The sequence below is a fragment of the Dipteris shenzhenensis genome, chromosome 2 (assembly GCF_047967505.1).
Source record: "Dipteris shenzhenensis isolate YYH24624 ecotype China chromosome 2, Dip_SZ_1.0, whole genome shotgun sequence".
NCBI lineage: Eukaryota > Viridiplantae > Streptophyta > Polypodiopsida > Gleicheniales > Dipteridaceae > Dipteris > Dipteris shenzhenensis.
This window is the reverse complement of record NC_141597.1, coordinates 44,062,025-44,073,733: the sequence shown is the minus strand read 5'-3', so window position 1 is coordinate 44,073,733 and position 11,709 is coordinate 44,062,025. Positions and strand designations below refer to the sequence as shown.

At 43.3% G+C, this 11,709-nt stretch overlaps 1 protein-coding gene across 1 annotated transcript; it reads left to right on the top strand.

The window, feature by feature from the left end:
- Window positions 1–6,015: 6,015 nt before the first annotated feature.
- On the top strand, window positions 6,016–7,089 carry LOC147904807 (uncharacterized). The gene is made up of 2 exons (XM_087397321.1): window positions 6,016–6,417; window positions 6,623–7,089. The coding sequence occupies exons 1-2, from the start codon at window positions 6,096–6,098 to the stop codon at window positions 6,769–6,771; spliced, it is 471 nt and encodes a 156-aa protein (XP_087253447.1). The 5' UTR covers window positions 6,016–6,095; the 3' UTR covers window positions 6,772–7,089.
- Window positions 7,090–11,709: the final 4,620 nt, after the last annotated feature.

Here is an 11,709-nt window from a genome sequence, read left to right as displayed (position 1 = left end):
ATTCTCGCAGGCATCCAAAAGTATCATGTTTCCGAGTGCGGCGCTGTGGCTTGAGATCCCTATGCCTTGCGAAGAAACGATCCTTTGGTTTGCAGACACTCGCGTGGTTATGCCACAGACACCGCAGATTTGAAGGCTAGAGAAAATAGCCGCGCAATTACTAACCCATTGCTTGTATCTATCTGCGATGGTCAACCACGATGATGTAGCTGGCCTCAAGGACATCTTTCTTGATGTTATATCAAGTTGAATAGCTCGATCTCTGGCTGCTCTGAGCGTTGACGAATGGTCATGTTCGAAGGAGTTTCCGGTGGTCATTTCTACATCGTGACATGAATCGATGTCTTATGTTCGGGTTTAAACACCTACAGGGATTAATAATAAAAACCATCCGAAACTTTGCTACAATTTCACTCACGTGGTTTTGTCTAAACGCAACAGGAAAAACAAAATGGACTGAACCTCTATCTTTAGAAGGTGAAAGAATTGATAAAATAACTTGAATCAAGCAAAAACATTTTGTTGTGCGTACCTTTAGGAGAAGACACTCATTTGGAGGCTGCAAACATCTCGAAAACAGAAGTGTTGCAGACATGATTAGTATGTTGGTCGAACCAAGCAAATGTAATGTTCCCTTGCGGAAACAGAATGTGCGAAGAAGTGTGCGTGCTCAAGATGAGGAGTTAAAAAAAAAAAAACCATACGTAATGTATGGTGGAGAGCCGGCACATGTCTCTCCAAAAATTATATATCATAGGGGAACGTGCCATCCCCCCGTTTCGAATAGTCACCTGTAGTGTTGGAGGTGTAGCGCATTAATGCGGACCAGAGCAACAGACGGTGCAGAAACATTTCAGAATTGAAATGACCGTACATTGTACTTACGTGGAGTATCCTTTCTGACGTCCACAGCTCGACGACAAGTGGCCTATTTCTTTGCTGGAGTGTTGGAATCTGAAAAACAATCATGATTAGTCAATATGCATTCCTCGTGTTCAGCATGTTTGGATATGGTTATTAGCATATGTGCAATTTCCTAAAGATGATAAATTCAAGCAGAAAAGCTATACACAATCCAACGTTAGACATCGTCCGTGTGCTGATATCTATCTCTCGGAGGCTTAGTTCCTTTAGTAATTATTTGTCAATGCTGCGAGCTTGTAGCGACCTAGAGAATGTCAAAATTTCTCATCAGCGTTTTGGTACTTTTGTCTATCGACCTATATGCACTATTGATTGGAAATTGTGAGTTGTAAAAGGGGGTTCACATCCCAACCTACAACGAAACAAGGTTGTGGCAAGCCAGCGCAACCTACAATGGAAACTACTGCTGTTTTACCCGTCTGTCTGTCTCGAGAAGCAAACAGTCCTATTTGGCCGCTATACATGGCCAACATCAAGAAATAGAATAGACGTGTATTCCGCGTAACTAGCCAAGCTGCTGAGGTTGCCGAAGTAGTGACAAATCCTGTCAGTAGAATGAGACCCATGGAGAGTCCATCAATACCTGAACTTCGATGGGAATTGATTGAATTTATCCAGCTTTAATCCTCCACCAATCTCTCGTTGCAAGCCCACACCGCAGAACCAGCAACCAATAAATCAACTTTTGCTGCAGTTTTGTAAGCTGCAGCAGCTTTGTTCTTCAGGACTTTAATTCCTCTGCCATTGAGCTCTTGCAGCACGAACCATGAAATGGGTACGTAGGCACGGAAATTAAAGAATCATGCTTCAGTTCTTTTTGGATCTCTAACTTCAACTGTAGCTTCTCAACCGAATCCGGAATCGAAACGTCAATCCATTCAGGTATCGGGGTGGTTACCCTCCCACATATATTTAAAGAGAGAGAGCGGAAATTTACTGGTTTCCAAGTGGCATTGTGGAATACTTTCGAGGCTTTTAGTAGCCACCTCCCGAAGTAAGAAACAAAGGATGTCTAATGAACACAATAAACAAAAGTGCACGTCACGCGCCATTTTCAAAATCAAGCTAGAGATGTACAGATCTAACATATCGTCTTTCTAGATACGGATAAAAGCATGGATTCATGTATGGAGAGTAAGCTTTGGAAGAGATGTGCGGCGAGATGGGCTTCTCTCCTGTATGCATTTGTTAATGCAGCAATTGTGCAGGCAGCAGAATAGCTGTGTAGACTTTTGTCCTGGAGTCCCCGTGGAGGAAAGGGAAATTAATGACGACACAAAGCGCATCCACAACTTTGTCAAGTGGAAAAAGCGCACAAAGAGCATCCGAGGCTTTTGATCGTGGAAGCAGAAGCATATACTGGAGCTTTGTCTTTAAGCCCGTCATGGGTGTTCTACCAGCTGTGCTTTTACGCAATTCTCTCCAACCATCTATTCTGCTCAAAGAAATGAGAACTTATTACGAAGATCCGGAGTCCGATTCTTCGTTCGATTCGAATTTTGGAGGTTGGGGATTTGAAAGCTCAAATTTAGTCGCCGATCAATGGAGCTGCAAGTTGCAGCTTGTCTGTGTGGGTGAGGGCTTGTTATAGTCTCCAAGCATCGAGGGATGCTGACGGTTGCACATGATAAAGTGGGTCCTTGAGCAAGGTCGAAGCCAACAGGATAAACGATAATGCCAACGCTTCGACGGAGTTCTAACTTCTGAAGGAGAGGGAGGATGAGACGTCAACAAGAATAGTCGCTTGCAGAAAAAAATCGCTCTAAGATATCTAGAAGAGGTTATCGCTCTGGGTGAAATTGATGCACAAGCCATTCCTCTTGTCGTAGCCCTGATGAAAGACTCTTTGAGAAGGGAAGCAGACAGAAATTCAACTGTTTCAGCTAATAGAGATCTCCTGCTGCATCTGCATCGCAATTTCAGGACGCTCGACGTAAGCATTCATCGCAAGCAGTCTCATCGCTCGTTTGCCACCTGAAAGATGTTAATGAATGCAGTGAAGACAACCACCTCAAGATAACCCGCCGGTGAGGCTCCTTCCGTCTTTCCACATTCCAAATCAAAGCCTGCCCTTGCTAGACTGATTGACTTGCTCTGCAAAAACTCCCTGTTTCCAGAGAAAAAATCCTCAAAAGTAGCAGCGCAGCTATTCTGCTGGCCCTTTTCCGCTTTAGCTATGTGTTCAAAATTCAAAGAGTCCTGAGCTCCAGAAGCTCGCTTTACTGTACGCCATACTATTCTGAATATTACTCGATGAATTTTGCTGCGTATATTTTGCAGCGGAACAAGGCCTAACTACCTTGGGGTGCAAAAGAATCCTCCTTCTCTGTCTCTGTGTCCGCCAACTCGTAATTGTATCTCCACAGCTGAAGAACTCAATGACCCAAGCCATTATGTTCCGCCTTGGTGTGTTCAATCACTACGTAAGAAATACGTAAGAATAAGTAAGAAATATCCTTACTTATGGCGCTCTTCAAGTTCAGAACAGGACGTACAATCCAGAGGATGGGCGTGGAAGGAAAAATCCAACCTCCAGAGGATGGGCGTGGAAGGAAAAATCCAGCCTCGCGAGACCAAGCTATGAAGGAGCTACTTGACGTGGTATGAAACGCAGGAAGGAGCTACTTGACGTGGTATGAAACGCAGTTGTTGTTGCTTATACGATTCGTGCAATCTAACAACTGCATATCCTACCTGCTGCATGGAATTGAAAGAAGTTCGTGATAGCAGAAGATCAACTCACCAAAGTTTCTTGAAAGAGATCGCAGATCGCTGCGTATTGTCGCGTTCGAGAAACCTTAAGCTAAAGTCTTGGTTACTTGCCACCACTTTCAAGTCCTGCTACTTCACTTCTCTCACGGAAAAGAAGACTTTGTTTAGTTTGAAATAGGGACAAGCGGTATGTTTCACCTATATTTAAAGGTGCAATTGGCTTTTTACTTGGCTTTCAAAGCTTGGCTTTTTACGCAGATGGCTTTTCAAAAGCTTTCAAAGCAAAGCTTTTGGGCTTTCAGAATTTAAATCTAAGGGTGTATATTGTGCCATGTGGAAGCACAGGATTTCAGAATTTGAAAAAACGTTCTAGTGCTGGCCAAGTAAAAATACACTTAGAGGGTCTATTAAAAAGGTACTATTTATTTTTCCTAGGTCATTCTCAGGAACTGTAAAGAGGATATTTGCTCAAAATTTTATGATCCAAGCAATGGTGAAAGCAAAAGAAAGGATTTTTGAAAGTCATAAAATAAGTCACCACTTGGACATTATATATGTATATTATATAAATGTATATTTATATCTATATCTATTTATCAATGTTTCATATTTACTTACATATTCCTTGAAATAATTTGGAATTTTTTGCTCCCCAAAAATGACTTGAGCCTATATATTTTGACCCCTCCCACCTTTTGTCTGCTCGTCGCTCGGGGGTTTTTGCTCGGAAAATGGAAACCCCCATCCATCAAGAAGGGGTGCCCATGGCTCCATTGATTTTCATGATTGGATCAGTCCCTTTGATCCATATGATCAAGAAAAGAAGTGTTATGAGATGATTGATGCTACCCTAGGCAACCAACTATGCGCTCAACTACTTTGCTGATGATGACATCATGTCTTTCTCAATTCAAGACTGGGAGTATGTAGACAATTTGCTCAATATCTTGAAAAAATTCTACCATGCCTCCTCGAGGTCTTTATGTAGTTGGAAGAGGAATTTCATCATCTGAACTGATTCAAGTCACCCTCCAAAATGGATGATAGAGCAACAAGTATAAGTGATTCCTTAGGTAGAAGTGGTTCGTTACCTTGGAACCTCGCTAGGATTAGGTCTATCTTTAAGGAAAATATTTAATTGGTTCAAGGAAAGAATTAGGGATAAGTTGCAAAGGTGGCATGTGATGTTATTGGGGTGGAATGTGTGCCTCCTAATTTTTCAAAACGTACTAGTTGTGTCAACTACCTACTTAGCCTCCACTTGGAATTTTAGAAGTAGCCAACCAGTTAGAGATTATAAGGCTATTTAGGGAATTATTTTGCATGGAAGAAGGTAGAAGACAAATAATAAATTTCATTCCATGAGACCTAGTGAAAGCCTCTAAGTCTCAAGGCAATGATTTTGAAAGTTGGGGCTTATGACCCGATTTTACATAGGTCGCAGTCGGGGCTTATGACCTGATTTTACATAGCTCGCATTGGAGGTGGGGGTTAAAGGCCACTGTACCTTAAGCTCAGTTATGTAATAGCACCATCATTAAATGGGGGGTTAAAGATGTCCATGTCGATCTCCTATTTTACCTTGCGAAACACCACATTCTCAACGTCCTTTTGAGCAAGGTGCTAATTAAAATTACATTTCGACAAAGGTGGTCACCTGAACGCTCTCCAAGTCTTTCTCGATGTAACGGGATTGTTGAGGACCAATGGACGGTGGGTGGATGGCTAGGTTATCGCTGCGAGATGGGCTCGAAGTCACTTACCATGTGAGGATGGGAGTAGGGTGGTGGTCGATGGAGAGGGAGGAGTGTCTTGCATAGGGCTGGGAATGAAGAAGAGGACGGAGGCAAAATGTGAAAGATGAAGAATGAGGGGGTGGAGTGGGCTTTTATAGGAAATGACTTTACGTTTAGGATTTAGGTTTAGGGTTAAACCCTAAACTCTTCCCGAGCCGTAACTTTTAATGGATAGCATGTGAGAATGTGGTGGGGGTTAAAGATGCCGAAAACCGATATTTAAAGATGGTGCTATTACATAACCGGGCTTGAATTCATAAGCAATGACACGGACTTGCTATATCTTGCCGGGTGAGAATGTGGTGTTTTGTTGTGTTGGCCTGGTAGGGGGGGGTGGATTGAACGTTGAAGTGAGGGCAGGTGGAAGGGGGGGGGGGGTAGTTGGGGGAGTTAATGGAGGGGAGGCAGGGGGAAATAAATTTGTCAACGACTCTAAGCTGTTTTGTTGCATGGGCATGTGAATGCGATCATCATTTATTTAAGGCCCTTGGATTGCGAAGAAAATCACGACTGTACAAACGCCACTATTATAAAACGTATTTTGGTCACACCAAGCTTTCCTTTACGCCATAGCCACCCCAGCTCTGAAGCTCAAGCTCCAGCTCGAAGTTCAAACTTTCAAGCTTCTCCGTCGCCATAGCCAAGCTCTTCTTCTTCTTCAAAATGGCTCCCTCCCTCTTCGCCTTCCTCCTCGCCCTCTGCTTCTCCCTCCCCATCATCTCCATCGCCCAAGTCTCCGACTGCACTGCCACCCTCACTCCCCTCGCTTCTTGCGTCACCTACGTTACCTCCACCTCCTCTTCCCCCCCCGACAAATCCACCTGCTGTACCCCCCTCTCCTCCGCCCTCAAATCCTCTGCCGATATCCAGTGCTTCTGCCAGCTCGCCACCTCCACCCAGACCACCTCCGCCCAGAAGTCCCGCGCCCTTGGCCTCCCCAAAGCCTGCGGCTTAAACACCACCTTCACTGAGTCCTCCTGCACAGGTGCGTCCTCTTTTTATTCAGATCCATTTTTTTGCTCTTTGGGTCCGTTCCTTCTTCCCTGTTTCCAGTGTGTCTTGTTTGATCTCTGCATTCTTGTGCTCCTCTCGTCGAAAGAGTGGTTTTCGCTTATTATTTTTGTGGATGGCGGCTTGCTTTGCACCTCAACTTGGTCCATCTTCTTGACTCGTCTGTTTCCTTATTTCAGCTTCAGCTCCCACTACTTCGTCGACAAGCAGCGGCAGTAGCAACACCTCCACCCCCAAGAATGGCGCGCATCAGTCCCAGTTCGGGCCTTCGTTTGTTGCTATCACTCTTACCGGCGTCATCTGGTCTTTAGTTTCGGCCGTGTTCTGAGTTTGCAGCGTCAGAATCCTCTGATCACCTGTAGAATGAAGTTTTTGCTCGAGTAACTCTCCCTAACATTAAGGGTGGGGCTCGCAGTGTCCTCGTTCTGGCAGTCATGGATACTTTATTTTCTTAATTTAGTAAAAGTATAGCTCTTTGAAGGCTCTTACAGTTTCCAATGCCTTCCCTGCCACGTGTGCAGAGGGTTGCTCTCTACAAGTTTTCTGTCCACAGCTGCAAAGTTTTTATCAAATTTTCGAGTTGTTTATTGTATCCTCTCAATGCTCTTGTGAAGCGTGTCGTTTATTTATGGATTATTTGCTTCAGTTCATGCAGTTTTCAAGGTTGGCGGACTGTGAGACCTGACGAGCCTTTATGGTTTGTAAAATCTGTGGTTCTTTGTTTTAATCTGTGTGGAACTCCGTGCAATGAGTGAGATGTACACAATTTATTTTTGAAGACCACGGACAACGGCTTTATTATCTTGATCCCTTGGCGTCTGTTCGTCTTGGTATAGTCCATAAGGCATCCTTCTTGAACTCATGCCCTCCATTTTAGAACGACAGGGCTCCTTAGCCATTAACCTGATAATGCAGCATAGACAGTATCGATAAAATAAATTTTAATTCAGTTTGGCTGCCTTTTGGAGTACCAGCTCTGTCATACAAAAACACTGGTGCTTTTCGAACAGGTTAATGGGTTAGGCAGGTGAGCAAGCTAAAGGACGTTTGGTACTGAGTGGATCCTACTGGACTTGGTTGAATTTGCCACTACTCTTGGTCTTGGTAAGGCGTCCTGCTTGGGTTTATTTTATAAGTATTGCAACCGCATGGGTACCCCAATCCTTTGGGGCTTTCTTCAATATGGCCACAGCTGTGCAATTGCCGCCATTTTCAGCAGTGACTGCTCCAATTTCCAGCACAGGAGTAGTTTCTCTGGATGATAAGTGATATGGTAGATATTTGAAATCTTTAGAAGTCCGCCTCTCCTTTTAAGTTATGAAGCTTATATGAAGTATAACAGGCTCATAATTTAATTGCGTATAGTTTCCTCTTCAACCACCCTTAGACATCAAATATTTCTGCTGCTCTTGTGAATTGAATTTTCAGAGCAACAAAACATGAAATGGGTTGACTTTGTGCAATGAGGCGGCTTTTGGAACCGGTTAATGGGTTAGAAAGGTGAGCAAGCTAAAGTCCGCATTTTTAAGTTGTGAAGCATATATGAATTATAACAGGCTCATATAATTGCGAATAGTTTCCTATTTAATTCCTAGGTGCAAGTCTGTTGTAAGGCATCCTTGTTGAAGTCAATGCCTACCATTTCAAAAGGACAGTGCTCCTTGACCCATTAACAATAGGTACATGCCTGGCTGTTCCATTAATAATGCAGCTTAGACAAATTGGAGTACCAGCTTTGTGACATGGTGGTTGGATTTTAATGCTGGTGCTTGGGTATACCAGTTCACCAAGGGGCTTTCTTCAATGTGTTGCTGACTGCACTCTAACTGCCTGCCTCCATTTCAGCAACTGCTCTAATTTCCAGTACAGTAGCCTCTCTGGATGAAAGTTGATTTGGTTCTATTAGTCTTAGGTATTTTAAACCCCCAGGGCCCTATTTTACCATCTTTAGAACTTTTCCTTTTATCTATTTGAGAATGGTTTCGTCTTTTATCATCCTAGACATCAAACAATTCTGGACCTCTGGTTTTTCAACTCGCGATGTTTTCTCCCTCGAATTCATCATGGCGTTTTTCTTCTGCCTGTCAATGTCTCATTGTAGTCCATTTTACCTCTTCTGCAAGGCCTTCTCTGCAATTTGTTTTTGCCAATGCCACATGTGTAGCTTCATTCGAGTGTTGATTTGGAATCTAGTTTAAGTGGCAAAGAAAATCGTATATGAGTCGGGAAAGTTACTTCCGCCAACTCTGCTGATCTCTCTCTTAAAAAGAAACGTATGTCCTTGAGCGACAGATTGATTAAGTCTCCATATTAAGTGAGCTTAGTCAAGCTGCCAAGATCAAGAAGAATTCCAAGATTGATTTAAGCCTCATCTCAAGTGAGGCTTGGTTTGTGTGCGGAGGTGGTGAGGCAAGTTTGTGTGGGGAGGTGGCGAGGAGATAAGGAGTGCAAGTGTGGGGAGACAAGGAGTGGATGGTGAGAAGAGGATGGGGTATGATGGAGTAAAGTGGGAGTTCCACAGTCCACCTCCATGACAGAATCGTAATTGGTAAATGGCTTGGCAAATGTGTACTGAAGGACTGAGGTCGTCGGATTCTTAACTAAAGCACAGTTTAGAAGACTATTTGTTGTTTGTTTGTTATATTGCGGGCAAAAGCTTCAAATTTTTTATTAAGGTAAAAAAGGAAGTCGAAAAAGTGCATTAAGAGATTACTTCAGCACTTTGGAAGAAAACATAAGGCCTTCCGGTCTATGAGCCGACTCTTGGAATAGAAGCTTTTGTCTTCTCGATTACTGCATTGTGCGTTGCTGTCTTGAAATTGTCTTAGTGTGCCATCTGGGCACCTCTTTTCCTAAATTGTTATCCCATATGTGGGTGCAACGAGCCAACAAAGGGTTCTACCTTGTTGTACCTTTTGTCTTAGGCTGGGTTTTCTAGAGAAGCACCGTGTAGTTTTATCAATGCTGGAGACAATTTGTGGAGCACGGGTGTGAGTGAACTCATTATGTGATTTCATAGTAAGTCGGATCCGTGGAGGTGCATCAAATTATGGCTTCTTGGTGTAAGGGGGGAGCAAGGAGCTATGTGTTTGATAGATATGATGGGAGAAATGCAAATGCAAGCCGTGGACAGGGGCTTCAGTTGTGGGAGGGTGTGCAGTATGAAGTGACATGGAAAGGCAATCGTTTATTCGGCATGAAATAATCCAAAAAGTGCACTCTAGCCCATTGTATGCGGCCATGGTACTTGGTAATCTTCAACATTGATTAAGACTCTCAAGTGAGGTTTACTCCCAGGTCAAGGAGCAAGCATAAGTTCTCCTACGGTATTATTTTTAGTTGACAAACAACTCTGTGAAACAAGTAGCACGACCAAGGAGCAAGCAGAAGTTCTTTATGGTATTATTTTTTGTTGTCAAACAACTCTCCTATAAGTGAAACAAGTAGCATGACCGCTCATTAGGGTCTCAACGATGGGATTCTAGGCTCCCTTTCATTTCAAGGAATGCCATTTGAGATTTTATTTATAAATCCAATATCTAAATGCTTCTTAGTGAAAGGTAAAAAGTACTTCCTATCATCTCTCTCTCTCTCTCTCTCTCTCTCTCTCTCTCTCTCACATAAAGCTATTTCCTATATTTACTATTTCAAAGAGATGGGGCTTAAGAAGGTAGCTTTCAATTGGAATCTACATCAAAGACATGAGATTGAAGAAGGGGACAAAGACTTGGAAGGGACTTCAAGCACGTTCCAAAAGCTTATGATAACCTAACTCTAGTAATCTTTGAATAAAGTTGTTTGATGTCTTTAGGGGAGGGTCAACTTAGGGAAGGCCCATCCTCTTCAATACACCTCCCCTTGGAAACCTATTGTAATATCAATCACTACTTGATAAAGGCTCGTAATCACATAAAAAAGCTAGGCAAGGGAATTTGGAGAATGTCCTTTGGCAACAATGACTATTAAAGTGGATGAACACTTATTTCTCTTTCTATAAGTTTATAGTTGTACACACACACACACACACACACACACACACACACACACACTCACACACATGTGTGTGTGTGTGCATGCGTGTGTATATATAGATAAATAGATAGATGTAGATGTATGTATGTATGTATGTAGAGAGAGAGAGAGAGAGAGTGTGTGTGTGTGCGCGTGTGTGTATATATAGATAAATAGATAGATGTAGATGTATGTATGTATGTATGTATGTAGAAAGAGAGAGAGATGAATGTAAGTGTGTTTGTGTGTGTGAACATATTGTAGATGCACCTCCCCTTCCCCATTCTCTTCCCAACCTTGTGCTTCCCCTTGCTTCCCTCTCTCCTAGATCCCCCCAAACCCTTTAGCTACAAAACCCCTCTCTTGCCCATAGCGCAATGCGTTTATTTGTATCTGCACATGGTGTGTATTGGGGTGTTTATGTCGCTATGTTCCCCCTATCCTAGGGCTTTGTGTCTCTATTTTTGTGCACAATATTAACTAATAGAACAATGCTTATAACAAAACAAAAGACTAAGTGTATGTAACTTTTGGAGCCCTCTCGTCCATTGGGTCCCCTCTTACACACATAACACTCTTCCCCCTCAGGTTGTGTGTGTGTGTCCCCATCTCCCTCTTTTGCCTGGCTCTCTTCCTCATCATGTAGTGGGATTATCTGGGGCTTCCCTCCCTCCTATACCTACCTCCCCTTCCCCCTTGTGTTTTTGTGTGTGCATGCCCCCCTCTCTCTTCCTAACCTTGTGTGTCCCTTCCTCTTAGATCCCCACGATGTGTATTTGTGTGTGTGGCCCCTCCCTCTCTTTCTGACTAAGTGCTTCCCTTCCTCCTAGATCCCCCCAAAGAAAAGGCCGTACCTATATGGTTGTTTGTTCCTCTCACCCATAGGGATGTGTGTATGTGCGTGTGTTGCGAATGTATCTGTGCGTGTGTGCATGTGCCTGCTCGCACATTCTGCCCCTTGCATACAGTGTGCATCTTTGTATTGTGTGTGTGTGTTATACGCATGTGTGTATTATGTGGTATTCTTATATAAAGTACATATGTACGTACACACAAAACCTAGCAAATGACTCGATCATGACAACGACTTGTGAGCCCTAATGCATCTGAGTATGTGGAAACTCTCTCTCTCTCTCTCTCTCTCTCTCTCTCTCTTTGTGGGTGGATTGTTGCTATGCTCTCTCTCTCTCTCTCTCCCTCTCTCTCTCTCTCTCTCTCTTTGTAGGTGGATTCTTGCTATGTTTCAGTAGATAAT

Coding starts and splice junctions, on each gene's coding strand:
- LOC147904807 (XM_087397321.1), top strand. CDS start 6,096: ATGGCTCCCTCCCTCTTCGCCTTCCTCCTCGCCCTCTGCTTCTCCCTC. Junction 6,418..6,622: donor CACTGAGTCCTCCTGCACAG/GTGCGTCCTCTT, acceptor TCCTTATTTCAG/CTTCAGCTCCCACTACTTCG.